Genomic DNA, 23,423 nt, shown 5'->3' with positions numbered 1-23,423 from the left:
CAGTCGCTTCCTGAATGATATGTGATTCCTTTCAGCGGATAAATCTTTTGGGAGATTATTCTACATATGTGCCGCCTGTGCTCGGATGAGCCAGTCGTCCAGGTAGGGGTAGACGTGGATCCCCTCCAGGCGCAGCCGCGCCGCCACCGGTGCGAGGCACTTGAACACCCTGGGTGCCGACCTCAATCCACATATATACAATCCCTATACACACAGTGCCTACTCTTCATTCACTTCATTCACTGATTCTACCCATGCCCATTCACTGTTTCAACCCATGCACCGCCCTCCTCACCCATATCTTCCTCAAATTGACGATGTACCCCTCAATAACTGTGGAAAACTCCTTGGGTGTGTTGCGAGCCACAATGCCAACCACGGGCGACTATGTGCACCGGCCGTGTTGCCGACGAGGGTGCGCATGAGCGGCAGAAGCCCTAGTCCGGCCGCGGCAGCCGGGACTTGCGGACGGATAACAGAAACATGATGGTGATGCACATCCGGATATGATGCAAATAAGTACCGGCACACAGATTTGAATCCAAACATGGCCGGGGCACATAGTCGCCCGCGGTTGCCTCTGTGGCTCGCAACACACCCAAGGAGTTTTCCACAGTTATTGAGGGGTACATCGTCAAGTTGGGGAAGATAAGGGTTTGGAGGGCAGGGCATGGGTAGAAAAGGTTTGTTGGGGAACGAGGGGTTTTAAGTTTGAAAAGATGGCAGACATGTTGCTCGACAGGGATCATGGAAGAACAGCACACATAGATGGGAATGATACAGTGTGGGCAACCTATGAGTCGGATGACTACCGCTGGGTGAAAGTGTAACATTGTTTACGTGGAAAATTTGAGGCCCTCAATTCTGTTGAGGCATGGAAGGTCCTTGCATATTTAGACCGCCACCGACCTAAGATTGATATGCTACAGGAAACGCAGAGGTCCATTACGTAGGAGGTTTGCACCCAAGTGGGGCCAGCAGCATTTTATACAGAGTATTTGTCACAAGCAACGGGTGCGCATCTTCTGTTGCACCGGTCATTGTGTTTTCAAGTAGACAAAAGCTGCATAGACCCTCTGGGGCGATATGTGATTGTATGGGGGAGATGTTTGGTACCAGGGTGCGGTTGGTCATATATATGGCCCTGATATCGATGACCCTGGATTCTACAGTGATTTATCCAGGATACTTAGGAGCTGCCACCCCTGTAATGCAGGGAGGAGATTTTAATACTGTACTGGATTGTGCACTGGACTGATAGAGAACCATTCAGTGCAGTCTGTCTGGTACGGCACCAATGATCAGACCGCTTATGTCCTAGTTGGGACTAATAGATGTCTGGAGAGATCGGACTCCAGGTGTGGCAGAATACACATTATACTCGTCGGTCCATGCTGAACAGTCTAGGATAGATTATTGGTTAATATCGGCTGGATGGATGTCACGGGTGCAGGCATGTTCTACTTCCGAGGACCCTATCTGCTCACTCACTTGTTGAGATGTCTGTTATGTGGGAATGGCCCACTACACCTTGCCTACTATGGAAGATGTCTCCCACAATACTAATATATGCTGGTGCATGGTCATCTTTAGAGGAAAAATTGAAGGTTTTAAAAAAAAGAAATTGGGGTTTGGACCCAAGGTTCGCCACAGTGTGGGAAGAATTCAAGGTATGGTTACGGGGAGAAATGAGCTCCATGACCACAGGGATGTTGAAGGAGATTTGCCAAGAATTACAGGAGGTTGAAACTCAGTTGAGGCGACTCGAGAATGACTACGGTGCTTCCAATGACAGGGCATTACTGGGGTTAATTAAAGGGAACCTGTTGAAATTTAGGGAACTGACAGATAAGAAAGTCAGGTACATGGCAAGACCAGCCCAGGCATGCAAATACGGGGAAGCAGATAGGCGGGACCGCCTCCTTGCTGGAGTGGTGCAGAGTGAGAGGAGGATGCAACACATCACTGGAATCAGAGGTTCACGGGGGTAACGGTAGTAACTGCTAGTGGGAATTTGAATGAGGAGTTCCACCATTATTATGCAGCACTCTATGCCAATTCCGATATGTGTACGGATGTGGAGCTGGACAACTACATAGGGAACGTTGGTTTCCCAGTCCTGCCTGATAAAACGTGCTTTTCTCTGGATCAGCCGATCATGGTGGAGGAGGTAACTGCTGCGATTGTGTCGCTGGCGTCAGGGAAGGCCCCGGGATCTGATGTGTTTGTTATTGAATTGTATAAAGAGCTCCGGCTGGCACTGGCACCGCGATTGCTGCGGCTGTGGGAGGAAACGCAGACCCTAAACAAGGTAGTCCTTTCCTTTCCCTTGATCCTGTACCCTTGTCATATTTGGGTCTGTGCCAGCTGTTGTCATACTGTGTGAGGAAACTTGGATATTGGATATGTATGATAAATATATAAGGTTAGTGCCTAGCTGGGTCTTCCTTATGTATATGTAGGACATGCATGACATACACACGGGCAAGGACAATGTCTCCCAGAGTACTGTTTATATGTAAGTTGTTAGGAGGGTTTTTTAAAGTTCCTACCTGTGGTAGGACTTGGAAAAGTCAATTTAGGATTAGCAAGGCTTTCACAACGCCAGTAGAGCTAAACCACTCAAAGTAGCAAAGACCAAGCAGTAAGGCTGAACTAACAAGGACGGGGGCACGGTTGTGTAGAAATAGTAAATAAAAAGACCCTCAAAGGTAAGTACAAAAGTAACTCCTAATTTATTGCAGTAATAAACTCAGGCACACTTTAAATATTCAAAGGTAAATACAAAAGAATCAAATACATATAGTGTGTGTGGCTAACCCACTATAGGTTACACACTACTGTGGTGCACAAGCACTTATTACAAATAAAATGCATGGGCTAAATCATAGAAATAGTTGTTAAAACAGATCAGAGAATAGGCTTTACATTTCTAAGGCACTCAATGCCATATACTGAATTTAAGAAGTCCATCCCAAAATAGCAATGTCTCTGGATGTCTTTTAGGTGACCCACAAAAGGGTCCTGAGTGTCACAGGTGAGTAGTCTAGTAGACGCCACCCAGCCTGGGAGTTGAAGACAAATAAGGCTGTCAGTGTAGAGCAAAACGTAGCTGTTGAAATGTGACTTAATTTCATTTGCATCACAAATCCCGAGCTGTGTAGCTGGTCACCATTCCATTTCCTGAAGGTGAGCTTAGCAGTGCATCTCTGGAAATGAGCACTTTATCCCAGGGATTGAGGATTTAAGAAGGGAGCTGGGAGCTATATCCCTGAGTTTATCCTTGCTGTCAATGTGCTTGATTGGCACTGTGATAAGTCCCTTGCTGGCTCTGGGGACAAGCAAGTGAGTGATTCGGGGCTGGTTGCCACCCCAAGCTAGTGGATGTTGGGCCCAGGGCAGTATGAGTAGGATTGTCTATCTTGCACCCCATCACGTGGCACAGAAGACTGAACATAGAAAAGATTGCCCACGGTACTTTATTAACACTAGTTAACAAAACAGGACAAAGTAAAATCTAGAACCAAGTCCTTCATACTGCTCTCCCTCAACCAAGGGGTCTCTATCTCTTTTGGTCGTGGCGTCCCTCCCCTCTGCTATGAGTCTTTCTTTTTTGTCCTGCTCACGCCTTCTTAGCCTGCCTTGGGCCAACCTGCCCCCTTATACCTTCCTGCTCTTTTTACCTATTGGTTGCTCCCCTTTTTCTTCTTAGCAGCTGGTACTTCCACTCTGTCCACTTCCTCCCCTCTGATATCACATGCTCGGCTGCTGTTTCTAACATCTCCTACACTGAGGTCACAGCCATCTACCCCAAGAGGAAGCAAGGAAGGAAGGAGGGATGGATTTCTAAGGAAAGGGTTACAGTGGAGGGCGTAAATCAGTCCCATGAATATGTACATGCTGTGAGTTTTTTGGTGTTGGTACTATGGATCCGGAATGACTTATTTTAACTGTGGGTTAATGTCTAGTTCCCAATTCTCCCCAACCCTTGCCTCCTATATGTTGTTTGCCTATCACCATATAGTGGACCTACAATATAGTAAGGATTGTGTTGTGTCTTTTTTGACAGTGTACTGTTTTTATACAGGCATTAGGTAGTTTACCTGTATGTTTTAATGTCTGCTTTTCCCCCTCCCCCTTGTCACTTTATGTTGTGGTATGGAGGGTCTTGTTATGATGATGTTTCTCTCTGGGAGCAGAGAGAGCTTGTGCTTATGTTACATAACAAGAGCAGGATGTCTCTATGATGTCACTGGAATGTTCGCTTTCATGTCATGTTTACGTTCTAAGTTGGTGAGTTGATGGAGGATTTGATGGGGAAGGATCTCGTATGCTCGGGGGGTCTTTTTGCCTTCATTTATCTTGAATAAATGTATATTCAACTTACCGGCGTCTGTATGCTGCTTCACAACAATGGCGACGAGGATGAGATCGTGAAGTAAGAAGCATCTGTTGCCCGGCAGGTGAAGTGAAGGCCTAGACGCAGACCTCCGTGAAGATTAAAGCACCGACCGCCAGCACCTGCGCCGAGCGGCAACCGCATCAACTGCAGCTGTGTCCCGGATCGAGAGACTCGCTAGGCCACGTTGTTGCTGCTCACAGCCCTCACGGCCCACACCCTTCCTATCCAGGACTTGTTCGGGTTGTCCGGGCCGCTCCGCAGACGCGTTGAGCAGCCCACGGGGAGCCCGCCTCCGTTCCTACCTGTGCATGCCGCTGTGGAGGAAAAGCCGTTCTTTCTCCTGGAGCCCGCCTGGCAAAGCGGGGACTGCTCCGCCCAGCTGCGGCGTCGAGCGGGGAAAGGGAAGCCGCGAATCTGCGCAGGAGAGATCGAAGCTGATCTCAGAGACTCCTCTGCCCAGCTGCGGCGTCGAGCGGCTCCTCTGAGTAGTGTCTGAGTCTGCATGACGACGTTCATCGCCTTTATCCGGCGAAGTTAAGTAGTGTTGTTTATCCTTCGTCTTTACTGACTGTGATCCCACTAAAGAGCCCCGGCGGATTGATCCAAACGCAACTACCGTATTATGTATAATAGGTAGTGAGGCTGATCAACCGAGACTCTGTATCCAAGGTACCGTATATCGTATAGTAAAAGGGCAGTCGATAGTATGGTTTAAAACACGTGCGACTTTGGTTTCAAAGCAGTGCCACACAGCGTCCAAGAGGGACAGACAATTATCACATTGACTAGGAAGGAGTTGTACCCCTATATATATATTCATCCACAACATTTTTTGGAAGAAGAGAATTGCTGAGAGTTATTGCAAGTAAACTGAGTTACTTGGGGATATAGAGCCACCCAGAAACCACACCAACAGTACATATCACCATCCAGACAGTCATGGCAGGTCTTCCAGGCATATCAGGTCCTCCCATTTTTATGCCGACCCCAGGAATGGCAAAGATTGCTTGGCAGCAATGGCGCAAAGGTTTCATGCACTATATGAGGGCAGCTGGTGGTAAGTCTTATTCTGGTGAGAGGAAGCTGGCCTTATTGTTGCATTTTTTGGGCTTTGAAGGCCAGAGAATTTTTGACACACTACCACAACTAGAAGGAGACGGTAGTGGGGATAATTTGAATGAATTTGAAATTGCAATTGCATTATTGAAACTCGACAAGCATTTCAATCCAAAAAGGAGCACAATTTTGGAACGTTACAACTTTCGCATGCGTGTTCAAGCACAGGGGGAGTCTGTTGAAGATTACGTCACTGCTTTGCGGCATCTGGCCATAGCCTGTAAATTTCAAGGTAGTTTTGTTGAACATATTCGAGATCAATTCATGACACATTGTCGATCTAACAAAATACGGGAAGAATTATGGCTAAAAGATGAACCAAATTTAGATGAAGTATTGGATTTGGCTAAAAGAGTAAAGCAGTCGTTAGCATGTGTGGCCAAGTTGTCCAGAAATGAAGGAGAAGATACTAAGGAAGCAAAACCAGAGGTACTGAACATAGCGGAAGGAAAGCACAAAAGAAGAGGAAGAACTAGACAGTCAAGCAGGACCATTCCGGAGGAAAGAAGGAGTCAAAATACTTGTCAGAAAGATGAGAAAAGAGAGGAGAGGAAAGATGATAGACTTTGTTATCGTTGCGCTAGTGCAACTCATTTTGCATCCTCTGTAGTTTGCCCAGGACGAAGGACTGTTTGCACCAAATGCAGAAGGAGAGGAAATTTTATGTCATGTTGCAAGAATTTCCAATTTGGACAAGATAACCAAAGAAAAGTCTTTTATGTGAATGAAGAGGAGGATAGGAAATCGTCAGATGACGAAGTTGTTGTTGTCCCTTCTCAGAATGTTATTGTCAATACGGTTAATGTTGTTGGTGATGATGTGGATGACTGTGAGCGTCCATATGCCACTGTGAGTGTGAATGGTTTCAAGCTGTCGTTAATGGCTGACTCCGGGTCAAAAATAACGCTTATTTCTAGGAGTATATTTGAAGCAGAGTTGAGAGGGAATGTATCACCACTGTCAAAACCGGACATAAGTCCAGGAAGTTACAATCAAGATCGAATCGAGTTGTTAGGGTACGTGTGGAGTAAGTTCGAGTTTAAAGGTCGATGTTGTGATGGGAAGGTGTATATCACTAAGAAGGGACAATCTTTACTAGGATGGAGAGAACAAAAGAATTTGGGAATTAGGCTTGATCCCAACCATCCAGACCAAGTGTTACAAGTTTCCGAAGAACCTGTGATTCATGGGAAATATATGTCAGAGTATAGGAAAGTGTTTGATGAGTCTCTGGGAAAAATAAAAGGGTTTCAACACCAGATAATTTTGAAGAAGGACAGCGTGCCTGTAGTGGCTAAGCTCAGCCCTGTACCGTTTGCTTTACGAGGCAGTGTGAAGAGGAAATTACAAAAATTGTTGGCGTCAGGTGTAATTGAGAGAGCTGGGGGAGTAGAGTGGGTTTCCCCAGTGGTGATAGTGAAGAAGAGTTCAGGGGATTTGAGGCTGTGCGTTGATATGCGTGAGTTAAACAAATGTGTGTTGGTGGACAGGTATCCCCTGCCCAACATGGGAGAGTTATTGACCAGGGTGGGCAGGGGAAAATATTTTTCCAAACTGGATATGGCATCAGCCTATCATCAAGTGGAGTTGGAGGAGGCCTGTAGGAAAATCACTGCATTTGTAACACATGAGGGTGTGTTCCAATTTAGGAGGATGCCATTTGGGTTGGCATCCGCCTCTTCAGTTTTCCAGAAGATCATGGATCGTTTGTTGAGAGGGATGAAGGGCGTTTTTTGTTTTCAGGATGATGTATTGGTGAGCGGAGAGACTTTAGAGGAACATGACAAAAATCTGTGCAAGGTGTTTAAGATGTTTGAGGAGAGAGGTATCACGGTGAAAGGGGAGAAATGTAAGTTTGCTGTGACGAGAGTGGAATATCTGGGTCATCAAGTGTCGGGAGATGGGATAAGACCCAAAGAAGATATGGTGAATTCTATAAGAAATATAGAAACGCCTAGGAATAAAAGTGAACTTCGTTCATTTCTAGGAATGACAGAATTTTACCAGAAATTTGTTACGAACTATGCCGATAAAGTTCAGGAATTAAGGAAAATATTGAGAAAGGGTGCTGACTTCGTGTGGAATAATCGGTGTGAGGAAGAGTTCAATAGTATCAAAGAAGATATAGATATGGCTCGTCCGTTACGATGTTTTGACACTAGGAAGCCTACCATTATTACTGTTGACGCCAGTGAGGGTGGTTTGGGAGCCGTATTGTCTCAGAAACAAGTTGATGGTTCTGAAAGCATTATAGCTCATGCATCAAGGGGTCTCAGAGGAGCAGTGATGAGATATTCGGTCATCGAGAAAGAGGCTTTAGCTTGTTTCTGGGCTGTTGAACATTTCAAGAGTTTTGTGTGGGGTGTTGAATTTACAATACGCATTGATCATAAGCCCCTAAAAACGATATTTGAGAATAAGGGCCTTGACAAAGTTTCACGCCGGGTGGCAGGTTGGGTCACCAGGATGCAGACGCACTGTTTTAAAATAGAAATCATTCCTGGGAAGGGAAATATTTTGGCGGACAGCCTGTCCAGGATTGGAGTTGCAAACCCTGAGAATGTGGAGAATGAAGATTTAGAATTAGTATTTGTTAATACTGATGGCATAGTCTCCAAACGAGAGTGGTTAGAGGGTATGAAAGGAGACCATGGGCCTCATTAGGACCCTGGCGGAGAGGGTTTTACGCCAGCGTAGTGCATGGCGTACCTCTCCGCCATACTACGAGTTCCCGTAGCGCCATGGCGGCCTTTTCCGGCTGGTTTTACCAGGCGGAGAAAACCATGGCGCTACGGGACCTCGTTGTTAATTACGCCACCGTATTTTACGGTGGCGTAATTAACTCCTTCCCCACTCCCATTATACCCTATGGGGCAAAAATGGGAATGGGGAAGGGTAAAATGGGGAATGGGGATTCACCGCTCCGCCAAGGTCGGAATGGGGCGGTGAATCCGCCAACCCCCATGGCGCTATCGGCGGCTTTCCGCCATGCTTCGCGGTGCATTTAGCACCGCGAAATCCGCCTGGGTCCTAATGAGGCCCCATGTAATCAACAGAGTAATTCCATATGTTGTGTCTGGATCATGGCCAAATAAGCAGGCATTGGAGGAAGATACCAAGCCATATTGGGAAGTGAAGGACGAGTTGTCTGTAAATGAGGATATTTTGTTCAGATGGGGTAGGACCATTGTCCCCATTGGGTTGAGGAAGAAGGTTATAGAATTGGCACACAGCGGTCACATTGGAGTTACTAAGACAAAGGGTGTTTTGAGAGAAGACTATTGGTGGCCAGGATTTGACAAGGAAATAGAGGCAGTCCTGGCAAATTGTCATTTTTGTATCAGGAGTGGTAAGGGCATTGTAGCCAGGAAACAGCCATTGGTGGATGTAGGTCTCCCATCCAGGATATGGAGTGATATTGCCATGGACATTCTGGGCCCCGTGGAATTAGGTTATGGTCGCGGAAAATATGTTGTGTTGGTTGTGGATTTATTTTCCAGGTGGACAAACTTTAAAATTGTCAGAGATATCACGGGGGAGAGCATGATAAGAGTTTTGCAAGAGATTTTTGCTAATGAAGGTTTACCAGAAACTGTCTTGACAGACAATGGTCCCCAATTTATAGGAGAAGATTTCACCAGTTATTTTAGAAGATGTGGAGTGGGACATAAGAGGACTTTGTTATATCCCCCTGAATCAAATGGTGTTGTTGAGAGGATGAATAGATGTGTGATGGAGAGTGTAAGGATGGGAGAGGACTGTGGTTTGGACAAGTTAGCCATGATACAAAACAGGATGTGGGCTCTTAGAATGGCGCCACATTCTGTAACCGGATTATGCCCATTTGAGCTTATGAGGGGCAGGAAGCCGTTTTCTATAACGTGCCCACCTTGGCTTGGTAGGCGTAGGGAGTCCGACCTGGTGGTGGATCAAGTAAGGAAGTCACTGGTAAAAAAAAAAAACAGAATGGGTCATGCGTGAAAATATGAGAAGAGGAAAGAAAGAATTGCGTGTGGAATGTGGAGATTGGGTCAGGATAAGGAAAGGGTTTCTCAAAAAGAAAGGGGATTCCCTTTATTCGGATCCGGTCAGAGTGGTGGCAGTCATGAAGGGTGCGGTACGTGTGACCGGTGGACAGGTGTGGAACAAGAATAGGATAGCTACTGTGAAGAGGGGTCATGTGTGAAAGGAGAACTCTATTGTATAACTGACAGTTGGGTTAAAATTTTATTGTAGTTGTTTAAGTGTGTTAATGAATTCTCAAAAAAAAAATGGAGGGAGATGTGTTATGATGATGTTTCTCTCTGGGAGCAGAGAGAGCTTGTGCTTATGTTACATAACAAGAGCAGGATGTCTCTATGATGTCACTGGAATGTTCGCTTTAATGTCATGTTTACGTTCTAAGCTGGTCAGTTGATGGAGGATTTGATGGGGTAGGATCTCGTATGCTTGGGGGTCTTTTTGCCTTCATTTATCTTGAATAAATGTAAATTCAACTTACCGACGTCTGTATGCTGCTTCACAACAGGTCTTAACTGACATTTACTGTTTTTATAATACAGAAGGTATTTTTATACTTTGCACTTTGTTGCGATTGTACTTTTTATCTAAAATTGGTCTCTACATGGCTTACATAAGTATGTATATTTTTCAGTACACTATTATGGTGAATTTCCTATTGATAAGTGTATATGGGCTAATGCTACCTTTGTGTCAGCCTACAACGCCCTCCTAGAGTTCAGCCATATTACCATTTTAAGGTAGGCACATACACAGCCCAAAGGGAAGCTAAACCTACCTTAAGGTTAGTCATTGCATAGCCCTAAACAGAGGTCTCTGCAGAAACTGCATCAGGACGGTTCAAACAAAACTTCTGATTCCAACCCTGCTGCATAAAGGAATGAGGATGGGAACACCTGTGAGTACCTCAACTGGAACATCTTCAACACACTAAAATTGCTGCAACCCCCTTAAGAATCAGAAATCCTAAACCAGGTCAAAGCTATCAACATGTGGTGAAAGTGAGAGCTGGACCAACGAAGAACAAGATGGAAATTGGAACATGTGTTTATTTTTGAAGATTTTTAATGACCCTCGTGAACCTTAATGAGGCATGATCTTAAGCATGAATCTGGTGTCCAACCCAGAATACTTTACCCACTCCTTTGTGACCCGACAACACTGCAAACCTTTTATGATGTTCCTTGGGCAACACAAAGCATTCTGTGCACCGTGGATGTTACCATATAAATGAACATTAAATAAATAAATCATCAGCATATACTCTCAGCCTACAGACATCTTTTTGTTCATTCAAACATATGGCAGTCGAGCAGTTGTGATGACCCTGCCTGAAACGGAATCTAGCATTTCCATCAAAAAGGTTTCCAACAAAACCTTTTTTCGATGAAAAAACTTTAGTTGGAAATTTTAAGATGGAAAGACCATAAACCGCCTGAAACCATGCGCAGCAAAGGAATTGTCCTGGCCTCTAGAAACATGCATACTTCATGTGCCGACTGAATAGTACCACCCTTATGGGCCAACTACTGACTAATCTCATATCTCAATGAAGCCATTATGCCACTTTCACCAGAATGTACTTGGTGATCATGGTTCGCCGCCCCAAGTTAATGTGTCAGTTCAAACAGTCTCCTTATCAGGAGAGAGGTTCTTGCAGTGCGGTCAACTCTGCCCAAAGTGTTTTTATTATATACAAAATCTTGCTAAATTGCAGAACCTCTTTAAAGGAGATCAAAAGGAGAAATGTCAGAATCAGAAATCAGTGAGAATGTTTTTTGTGGAAAGTTACCTAGTTGTCTGATAGCTTTGTTTAGTGGGGAACTCAGTGAAAAACTTGGAGGATTCTCTAAAATGACTGTACAACATAATCTAACTTCATATTAAACAGTCACTAGCTCTCTCACTGCATTTCTCAAAATAAAGACCAGAGCAACCTAGAATTCACCATGTGTTCTTAAAATATCTAATGCAGGGTTGTCCAACTCCTGGTCTCGAAGGCCAGAAACATGTCAGATTGTCAGGATATCCCTCCTTAATATCAATGAGATAAATGTGCATACACTGATTCTAAATGTATGCCAATTCATCTTCTGAATATTAATGAGGGTTGTCCTGAAAACACGTCAGGTTTGCAGGCATGGAGGCCTGGTGCTAGTCACCCCTAATCTAACGTATATGTCCCTATAGCATGCACTCTGAGGCGTGTAGCATCTTCTCCCTAGCCCCCTAAAATATGTTGGTATTCAAAGATAGTGCCTAAGGCATATTTCATGTTTTGCTTGCCTGTGTGTCACACAGTAGAGGGATCCATTTTACCCTTTCGGGACACACACGCTTGAAATTCAACAGAAAAATAGAGTAATTGCCTTATTTGGCAGACACCTTTTCCCTTCTTCCCAAAGCAGAGAAGGATTGGAAGGAAACCAAATAACGGGCATACACAGTTTCCAAAATGGCTGGCACTGTATAAGTTATGCTATGGTATGTTAATTTGTATAGCGCCTACTGCCATTGGTATGGCCTCAAAGTGCGGTGGGGATGAACGCCCTTTGGCAAACCATAGTCAGAGATGTGAGAGGTGAAGAAAGGATTTCTAAAATCCGAGTGCTCTGGATCAGCCGGTCATGGTGGAGGAGGTAACTGCTGCAATTGCGTCGCTCGCATAAGGGAAGGCCCCGGGTTCTGATATGTTCGGTATCGAATTGTATAAAGAGCTCCGGCTGGCACTGGCACCGCGATTGCTGCGGCTGAGAGAGGAAACGCAGACCCTAAACAAGGTAGACCTTTCCTTTCCCTTCATCCTGTACCCTTGTCACATTTGGGTCTGTGCCAGCTGTTGTCATACTGTGTGAGGAAACTTGGATATGTATGATAAATATATACGGTTAGTGCCTAGCTGGGTCTTCCTTATGTATATGTAGGATATCATACGCCTGAAATACAAACGGGCAAGGACAATGTCTCCCAGAGTTCTGTTTATATCTAAGTTGTTAGGAGGGTATTTTAAAGTTCCTACCTGTGGTAGGACTTGGAAAAGTCAATTTAGGGTTAGCAAGGCTTTCACAGCCCCAGTTGAGCTGAACCACTAAAAAAGTAGCAAAGACCAAGCAGTAAGGCTGAACTAACAATGACGGGGGCACTGTTGTGTAGAAATAGTAAATAAAAAGACCCTCACAGGTAAGTACAAAAGTAACTCCTAATTTATTACAGTAAAACGCAGGCACACTTTAAATATTCAAAGGTAAGTACAAAAGAATCAAAGTGTATGTGTGCGTGTGTGTCTCTCTAACCCACTATAGGTTACACACTACTGTAGATCACAAGCACTTATTACAAATAAAATGCATGGGCTAAATCATAGAAATAGTTGTTAAAACAGATCAGCATAGGCTTTACATTTCTAAGGCACTCAATGCCATATACTGAATTTAAGAAGTCCACCACAAAATAGCAGTATCTCTGGATGTCTTTTAGGTGACCCACAAAGGGTCCTGAGTGTCACAGGTGAGTAGTCTAGTATACGCCACCCAGCCTGGGCATCCAGGACAAATAAGGCAGTCAGTGTAGAGCAAAACGTAGTTGTTGAAATGTGACTTAATTTCATTTGCATCACAAATCCCGAGCTGTGGAGCTGGTCACCATTTCCTGAAGGTGAGTTTAGCCGTGCATCTGTGAAAATTAGCACTTTATCCCAGGGATTGAGGATTTAAGAAGGGAGCTGGGAGCTATATCCCTGAGATTATCCTTGCTGTCAAGGTGCTTGATTGGCATACACAGTGTTACCAAAATGGCTGCCACTGTATAAGTTATGCTATGGTATGTTAATTTGTATAGTTCCTACTGCCATTGGTATGGCCTCGAAGTGCGGTGGGGATGAACGCCCTTCGGCAAAACATAGTCAGAGATGTGAGAGGTGAAGAAAGGATTTCTAAAATGTGTGTGTGCGTTTTCAGCCAGCACGAGGAGGGTAGGGTGTGGCTAGTTTCCTTAGCAGCAACTCATAGTTATCAGGTGAGAGAATGGGTGCCATGACAACTTGTCAAGGGAGCGGGTGAGTCAGAGGGGATTATGTAAACGACTGGCCTGAATTTAGCGTGGGTTTCAGCTGTATTTCATTGGACGACATGATGCGTGTTTTGGGTGTGTGTAATATAGTAGTGTTTATTGAGAAGTATGAAGGTGGGTGGGCAGTGCCGGGCGAGCTCCCGTTATGTTTCGTTGTGATGCCGTGCTAGACATTCCAGTGAAGAAAGACTGAAACCTGGTCATAAAGTTCTTGCACAGTTTATCATAGATGCTTGTCTGAGATGCAGTCGATGGGGCTCGGGGGGGGTGATATGTGCCCATTTTCCGACCCCACGGGTGCCCTAGCATTCCCTTCAGGGGGTGAGAAATAATTCATCCAGGAGATGGGCTGAGTCTGTCAGGCTGTCAAAGGGTAGAGCCAGGATTTGAGAGCCTTCCTGAAGGCGAGGTAATCTTCTATGCAGCGTCTGGTTAATGTGATCGAGTTCCAGATGGTGGGTGCATGGATTGAGAAAGAGGAGTCCCCTATTCTAGTTGATTTTTGTCACTCAAATGACAATTAGAAGTGATCTCCCCTTTATGCCTGGAGACTCGTAGTCCCTGTGAAGAGAGAATGAGCATAATTAGTCTTTCAAGTAGATACTTGCAAGAAAAAGCTGGATCCAATAAGGAAGGATACACCTTTATGTGGAGATGAGACATGAAATACACAGTCCTGAGAACAAAGCAAGAGAACCCCTAGAACTGAGAAGAGATACTAGGTTTTAATAAGCTGATGAAAGGTTCATATGCAGAAAGCTGACTCGCTGAGGGCGGACTTGTGAATTGTTGTACCTGAAAAGTTGATGCATGCTGAGTCCCTGACAACTTTGAGAAAGCAGTGAGCCAGTGAACCATAGGAGGTTTTTGCCGTCTAGATATGTAACTTGAGTACCCATCGCGAAACTTGATTAAGAAAACTGATGCATGTTGGGACACATTTTCTAAAATGCTATATAAGTAGACCTAAACTGTTATATGCTGGCAAAAAAGCCAGAGGCCGAATACAAATCTTATAATGGAGGAAAGACTGATGCATGTTGTGGCATGTCATCCAAGACACCACATAAAGGGACTTTAATATTTGTACCTGGGAACAGGGGCCAAGGGCCCAAATCAAGTATGATAAACACAGAGAATAGACAACTGATACATGTTGGGAGATGTAATACTAAGGAAAGGTCATTTAACACATCTAATGCTGGGATAAAGGCACCCGACATGTTTGACAAAAGTAAAGACGAAGGAAATGATAACACTTATGGAAGGAATACAAAGTTATATTAGTTGTGAAGTAAAATCTATTTTAATTCTAAAAGCAACTGAAAGAATACCAGTTGATACTTGTTGTGAAAGAAAATCTGTTTGAAGACACCATCTTTGGATAAATATAAACGTATTGACAATGGGAGTAAAATGTCAAGTGAAACATTGAAAGAGCAGGAAATGTTGAATGTTAAAGGATGAAGTCTTAAGTCTTCTATAACGCAAGATACCAAAACAATGTATCATCAAGTCAAGGGCCTTGACCCCATTACTGATAGCGAGCAACGTTTGGTTATAGGGAGGCAACTGTCAATCTGTAATGTGATTCTGAAGACTCAAAATTATAAACAAAATCAGAAGTCGGCAATGGACTGAGGAAAAGACAAAGGGACAATGATAACAAAGTGGAGCAGGTTGTTGCCAAGTGTAATGGGAGACGGGGAAGCACAGAATTCGCTTGGGTTCCGTGACAGAAATACTGTTCAGTTCCTGGGTAAAGACTTAACCTAGAGTTTCAGTACCATAATTATAGTGCTTCCCATGTTATTGTATAATTATAGTGCTTCCCATTATATTTTATAACTTAGTCCATCTTTTCTTTTGGTAGGGGAAAATATAACATTTTAAATAGATTGTCTTGTGGCTATATTGCAGACCTTTAGACCAGGAGGCCTGGGTTCTAAATACACCATCAGCATTTAATATGACTAGAATTGGAGGTTTTTTTTTTACACTGATTAACTTTCTTGTTGGCAAAAGAAATAATTTTTTGAATGTGTATGTTTCTAGAAATCATTTCTACCAATGATAAAGTGTAAATGAATTGTGCTAGACCATTAATTATTGCAGTATCTTTATGTATGAGGGCTCGTATGTCATTTTGTAACATTCATGTACCATCACAAGTTCTGCAGGCAAGTTTGTCTAGTGAATTATATCATTAGACCAATATTTCTTTTGCTTTTTTGCAGGTTCCAGTGCATTCAGCAAAGCTTGTTCGATGACAAATACCAATGAGACCAACAGGAAAAAGTCAGATGTTATTGACTTGACGATAGAAAGTTCGGAAGAAGAGGAGGATCCTCCTCCAAAAAAGAAATGCATACTTGAATCGGAAACAAAGGAGAGCCCAGCCAAAGGGTCAGTTGTGTTAAAGTTACTTCAGATATTATTCAGTTTTATAAAGACCCTTCAGTACACCAGTCACAAATATGGTTTACTTTTGCTAAACATATCAACATTTAGGTTTACGTTCGATCCATTACTGCATGTTTTCATACTTGCATTTCTATTTTCTATGTGTATGCATTTGTAAAGAGAACTATCACTTCTGCCTTTTGTACGTTTGAAGGGGCTTTATTGCTTTTTTTGTTAGTCCTGCATAAACAAGCGGGAAGCGAAGGCAAAAAATAAACTGCTACCCTGAATGAAGTTACTTGAATGGGAAACCGAAGTATATGAACTTTAGTACACCAGTAGTGCCAATCGTGAGCTTTAAACATGCCAAGTAGGCGAAGGAAAGAAAGGATAATTCCAAGGAACTACAAGTCCCAAGAAGCATTGGTGTTAGGAGTTGATGAAGATTGTTCATTTGGTTAAAAAGAGGTCGAAGTGGTCATGCAGAGGTCTATGTAAAATCCTTGCAGTTTCGAAAGTCTTCGACATTGAAAGTAAAGTAACATAAAAGTTGTATGAATTGTCTTGGGGAAGGGAACCCCCACAAAGAGAAAAGAAAGACAGGCTCGAGCCCAGCAGAGAGAAGCCTGTGGTGAACTGTGGTAAAGTACAAGTTAAGAATTACATTTGTGGCAAAATGGACGAAGCCTAAAGAACTTGTTGAACTGTCAAAAGCTTGAAGCCCAAGCCTAAACTGTTGAATTGTACCAGTAGAACTGTGCCAACCACTTATGCTTTTAAGAAACTCTCGAGACCCTGTGCTTCACAAAGTGGGGTAGGGATTTGTTACCTAAGCCATTCTGACATTTCTTTTGAGATACTATTTTTCCTTTCCTTTATATATTTCTTTTATACATTTGTCATTTAAGAAGGAGGGAAAGGTTTGTTTTATTTTATGATGAAGGTAGGATGGTCCTAATATCCGGGATGCGCGAGGTTTGTATAGTTAATACAAATGCGCCAAACTCCGATGCCACGTTTGTTTTCTGATACACAAGACTAGGCCATTATAGGGATGGCCATCATCAAGAAAAAGTTCCAAAAAAGCTACCCTTTTGTGTTGCACAACTAGCTGGAGAAAATTATTGACACAAACAGTGATGGTACCATCTTTCTAAGCATATATAAAGGATGGTAATAGTCAGTCTGACAATATACAATGGAATGTATTAATACACATATAATAAAAAGAACATTGACCACTTTTTTTTTATCGCACTGACCCACATACATATCAGTGATTGTGACATTTTTTAGGGAGCCTTATTACCTTATTCACGCATACTTCGGTGTTGTCCAAAGAGTATTCATTCATTCGTTTTCAACGACTGAGTGGAATGCTCCAATACAGGAAGTCTGAAAGGAAGCCATAATCAAAAAGGCGGGTTACAGACTTGGTCATTCAAACAAAGCAATAAACTGGAATAGTAAGTGACGAGTAGCCGATGAGGAGATGAGCCTTTTTTAACTAAATCACTGCTTTATAAGTAGTTAAGAACATAGACCCTCATCGGGGCGCGATGAGGGCCATTGAAAAGAAAAACTTGCCGGCTCTGCCCCTGCCATGGTACACCGACTCGTTCAGATACCTTGGGGTGAATATACACCATGACCCCAAGATAGAGCACGCTCTAAACACGACGCGAGCTAGAGAGAGGTTGGAGAAATCGTTGGAGTTTTGGGGTAGGCTGCCGTTGTCCATAGCAGGGAGAGCCACACTCCTAAAAATGATTGCACTATCTAGGCTTATGCATTGCTTAAGCAACATCCCGTTCAATATGCCGAGGCAATTCTTTTGGGACCTTAAGAAACTGTGTAGACGGTTCCTATGGCAAGAGGGGAGACACAGGGTAGCACTAAATGTTCTACAGAGGCCCTACGAACAAGGGGGATTGAAAATACCAAACTTCGAATTATACTTCCTGACATGTCAATTGCGGCATGTGGTACAATGGATGGTAGATGAGATCACGAAAGAAACGATACTCCTTCAAATGGCCGTCAAAAATATGTACCTCAGATACCTGCTTTGGCCTCGTGGAAAAGAAGTGAAAGGTCACCCATATTTGGTGAGGTTGAGTGTTCAAATGTGGAAGAGAACCTGTAAGATTATTGGATGGGAATATCTGATTTCTCCACAGATCCCCATTGCAGCGACTATGGTGGGCAGGGCATGGGGCAGTACAATGGTGCGGACCAAATGGGAACCCTGCGGTATTGCCACATTGGGGGGATGGCCCTGTATCACTGATGATGAGGACGTTGAGAGCCTGCTCGGTGTTGCTGAGGGTGGACATGAAATCTCTAGAATTTAAAAAAGTATTTCTTGGGAGCACCTCGAGAGACGAGCTAAAGTATCAGGAGAGGTGGTAAGCTGAATTGGGTAAAGGTTTTGAAGATAAAGAATGGGGTGCCATAGCTATATATCATAAAAAGGTCTCCAGAAACGCCAGATTGCAATTGATACAACTCCATATTACAAACAGAGCATACCTTACAGCTGCGGTAATTTCCAAATTTAGAGTCGCAAGTACACAAGAATACCCCAAATGCTTGGAAGTGGCGGATGGGATGACTCACATGCTCTGGGGATGCCGGGCGATACAGGCGCTCTGGGAGCAGGTGGCTCATAAAGCTGTCCAAGGCAGTGTAAGTTTGGATATACAAGCGCCCGAGGCATGCATACTGGGCAGGTAGAAGAGTTGCTCACACAACAAACTATTGAATAAACTTAAAGATTTAATGTACATACTGGCCAAACTATGTATAGTCATGAAGTGGAAAGATAGTAATGGATCGAGCGTTGTCAGATTGTGGGAGCACTTAAAGAAATGGGTGGCGGATGAAACTGGGGTGTGGGAGAACGCACTACGTGAACAGAAATTGGATATGAGCACGGACATACAGCAGTGGATTGCCTTCACCGTGACTTTGTTCAGCCCAGACACGGAGGAGGTTGCTGCATCAGAGGATGCAGGTTAAACAAACGGCGAGACTATGGACTCAATGGATAACACTAAAAAATGTATAAACAGGGTGGAATGGGAGTTGGTAAGTTTGGGGGAGGGAATATATGATAATGGTGAATTGATGCATATGTAACATCGTTGTGACGTGCTGTTTATTATAAATAAAACATACATTTTAAAAAAAGGTTTGTTTTATTTTAGTATAGGCCTTTTTATTTTGACTAGACTGACTTTATGGATTTATGGATTTAATAGTCAAGGCTACTCCCATTTTAGAGTTGGGGCCAGTTAGGAATTCTATCAAGCTTTTCAAACACAAAATAAAGGTTTGTGTCTGTGTCTGCTGTTGATAACCTGCCTTCCTCACAATACTCATCAAAAAGTCCCACCCAAAGCGGTTTCAGAATCTTCAAGAAATCCTTCTGCTTCAGTACTAAGAATGATTCACACTTTAGAAATAAACATAGCTTTACATTACTGTGTTGCCAGAACCAAATCCTTCAGACAAACTTCACAACTGCGTATTGCTTACTGTACTCTGAAAAAAGGACGGGCAGTTTCAAAATCTACCATAGTCAGGCGGTTAGTGAACTGTGCAAAGTGACCTGTGAAAAGTTTAGCTGGGCACTCTACTAGTGGAAAGTCTACAAAAGCAGTGTTCTTATCAAACACACTGCTGAAAAACATTAGGATCTCTGCCACATGGATGTCTCTGAGATAGTTTTTCAAGTATTTCTTCTTGGACAAGGATGCAAGAACAGAGAGCCGAGTAATATCAGCAGTCCTGAAATGTCTCTCAGGCAGCTAATACTGTATGTTCTATTTATATGTGTAGATAATTCTGAACAAAATTCAGTGCAGTCGAAAATAAAGCTAGTTGTCTATATAGTTTGCCACCATTTTTACCTTTCATAGATTCGCATATGAACCCTCATCCTCACCGTAAAATGACTAGATAATGCTATCATACTTGGAATCTTAGAGGGGTGGAGTTTTCATTACAGCATAACTAAGGAATTTGGGAAAACAAGCCCCAATGGCCTAAAAATAAATCCTAAAACATAAGGATATGTTCAAAGGCCACTTTGCCTTATGGATTTGAATTTACATTTACTAGCTTACCAAGCATATAATATGCTGATCAAATGCTCTCTCTACCATCTTTCTCCGCCTACTTCACACTAGGTCTGTCTCAGTCACGTTGTCTGGTGTGTGCTTGGTAAAGCCCCACTCCCAGCCACTGCTGATGGCAGCACAACCAGAGAAAAAAACAGACATCTTGAAAGGAGGAGTGGTGGTGTAATATCTTTTTAAATGGTTAAAGGGAAACAACGACAGAGGGATCCCCCCAAAGTGGGGACCGTCTGGTTATTTGGAGATGCACATTGTCATTGCATGTGTCCTGCAGGAATCTTGCCAGCACCATGATAGCTCATTGTCCATACGGGGGGATGTGAGGGGTATATAGATAGCCTCTGCGTGTATGGTAGGATTCTGACAGACCGTGTAATGGTCCAGAGGAACAGGCTGCAGGGTCTATAGTTAATATTGTTACTTTCTATTTTTTGTTAATTATTAGTGTTTGAGCATATTGTAACAAATGTGTGGTTTCAGCAGCACAACCATGCAAAATGATGTATTTTCTCTGCAAAAGAAGCAACGCAAAAGAAATATTGTATTGTATTAACATTGTAAACGGTCTTTATTATTTTACAATGTTAATTTCAAATCACTTGGAATCATGATATGAATGTTGCACTTGCCTTACTGAGGAAAGCACATTGTCAAAGCTGAAAACAACCATATGAAATGTTTTCTAAGAGTCTTTATCATTCCAGAATTAACAGTCTAGTATATTCCTATTGCATTCTTTTGAAATACCCATATACGAGAATGGGAAAGAGGACGAGGGGTTATATTACTCAGCATTTATACTGTGCCAGTCACCATTTTAATGGTCTTTCAGCACTGAGACTCAGATGTATTGCATATTGTACCTCTGATGCGGGTCTCCAGATCTTAGTCTGCAAACAGTGGAAAAGAGAATAGGAGGAAATGAAGTGTGACGAGTGCAGATTTTTTGACAAACATGAGAGATGTGAAACTTCCAGAGTGGGATGAAAAGAAAGAATGGGGTTTGAATGTGTGTATTATCAGTGCATAAATATATGGGCAATGTGGTGGGTCAGAAATCAGAAGTAGGACGCAGACACGGGTAACATTTTCAGTCGTTATTTATTAAATAATAAGAGAAGCCTAACTTTCCCTATTGCTTTGTAGGTGTTCACTGTCTAGCTAAATAACGAAGGTGCTTGTCCGTCGTCCGGAAATTGTTAAATGAAAAGGTCTGTTGTGCAAAAACGAATTCTAACTATCCCTACCAATATTCTAACAAAATAATTAATTGGCTAATTTTAAATAGTTTCTTGTCACCTTCTGTACAAGTTCTTTCCCTCCGGTTTAGGGGTTTTCTTCCAGGAATCACGTTTAACTCCGGTTTTATCCTTTGTTCCACACTGATATGCTTTTGGTACTCGTGTAACACATACCTTTGTAGACTGGATATACCTTCTTGTTAGTTAATGTTCCCCCTCTCCTGGATTGGGTTGTCTTTTATGTCTCTTCCCTTATGTACTTCACTTGCTGTCACTTCATAGAGTTCTCTTTATAGAGTATTCCTTATCTGGGGTTTGACCCCGTCTTCAGTTCTTAATGTATTTGGTACGCCACATCTTCCCAGGGTATTTGTGCCCCACTCTTAATACTCTCTTTTCCAGCTCTTATGGTGATTCTCTTTCTCACTTTATTATAGTTTTGCTTCACTATTCTGCCTCGTCAATTTCACTGGGAGGAGTTTCTCAGGTAAGGGAGTTTTCCTCTAGGAGTTATTTGTGTTTTGGTAAATGATAAAGGAGGGTTTCTCTTAGGGATTTCTTCCTTCCTTAGATATTCTCAGGGAAGAGTTCTCTTAGGTCTTTGATCTTTGTCTGGTTGTCAGGAACTGAAGTAGTGGGATCCTGCAGGAGTGAAGCTGGCCCACCTAGACCCTAAGGCTGCCTGCTCAACAATCCAGCTTCTTTAAAACTATTGGCCAGGCAAACCCAAGGGGAAAGGGGAATGGAGAAAACAACAAAAGACAAGAACTCCCACTGCAGGTACTTCAGACTGTCTCTTCGGAAAGTTTTTGACTCAGATGGGATGTTCCTAAAAAGGAAATACAACTTTTAATAATCAATCTTCTGATCATTACTGATTACTCTCTATATTATATTTTCTCCATTTACATTTACCTGTTGCCTATGCTTGATTTGCCAATAGGCTGCTTCTGAAAGATTTATGTTGACTGTAGATACTCTAGCGATATCCCTTCTCTTTGTCTTTCTGCTCTCTTGCTCTCTTTAGTATCTGGTAATCTTTTTTCTTAAAAATAAAATATATCCCAAAAAATATTGTTGTTATTATTGTCTATTATACCTTTTTGCCCGATGCTCTAGGAATCATATACTCTCTATAAATATGTGCAAGTAATTACCTTCTGTATTCTGAAGAACCTTTGTAAAATATTCTTCTGTAAACTTTTATACTCCAATTTCACATACAGAGTGCTTTTTCAATAATGTCTCTTGTTACTCATGTTTTTCTTCTGAATTCTTTCTTTATCAAGGAGAAAAACTATTGCTCACAAAAACGCTGCGTAATCGGGATACTACGCTGTCCTTAAATCGTTTTTCTATTCCGTCACGAACAACGAATAAAAACGAGGAAAACATTGAAAATCCAAAATGGCCGCGACGCATGAGTGACGTCGTTAGGTCCTTTCCTCTAAACCGCGCTTACGAATCCAAGGAAATACGCGGCGCAGGCTCGAAAACAAACGAACCTGAAGTTAGTTAAATATATGTTAGATGTTAGGTTAAAGGTTTTAAAAACACGACGATTCGAACCGCGCGCCTTCTTAGTATTAAAAATAAGATAAAATGTACACAAAAATGAATTACTGAATCTTCTTTATATATTGTTCATTAAAAATTCCTTGCCCAATTTCTTATAATACTATTAGGATTCATTGTTCCAAACTAAAATGAAAAGCTCAATATAAAGTCTTTGAATTATTAACATTTCAAAAATATTGAATCTACACTTACAAATTCAGAAGTCTACTTGGCTTATCAATGTTCATGAAACTGGACTCTTCTCTGGCTCAGCAACTGAATCTCACTGGAATTCTTCTTCTGCAGACTTCTTCTCTTAACTAATATTACTACTATATTTTTTAGAACTCTTAAAAGGATATAACTCTCTTTTAAAATTGAAACTTTAAATGAATTTAACTGGAGCTAACTAATATATGACCTACTCTGATGAATACTTCAATGAAAGGCAGTTGAGAATTGTTATTAACATTC

At 42.6% G+C, this 23,423-nt stretch overlaps 1 protein-coding gene across 5 annotated transcripts in view; it reads left to right on the top strand.

The window, feature by feature from the left end:
• Nucleotides 1–23,423, top strand: part of PIAS2 (protein inhibitor of activated STAT 2) — a 940,364-nt gene that overhangs the window by 739,487 nt on the left and 177,454 nt on the right. For all 5 annotated transcript variants that reach the window (XM_069626926.1, XM_069626927.1, XM_069626930.1 and 2 more), the window contains one exon: nt 15,844–16,012. In XM_069626926.1, coding sequence (XP_069483027.1) covers nt 15,844–16,012 — 169 coding nt within the window. The remainder of the gene's footprint in view (nt 1–15,843; nt 16,013–23,423) is intronic.

The sequence above is a fragment of the Ambystoma mexicanum genome, chromosome 6p, assembly GCF_040938575.1.
Source record: "Ambystoma mexicanum isolate Mex_15411 chromosome 6p, UKY_AmexF1_1, whole genome shotgun sequence".
Lineage (NCBI taxonomy): Eukaryota > Metazoa > Chordata > Amphibia > Caudata > Ambystomatidae > Ambystoma > Ambystoma mexicanum.
This window is presented reverse-complemented; position numbering and strand designations above follow the sequence as displayed.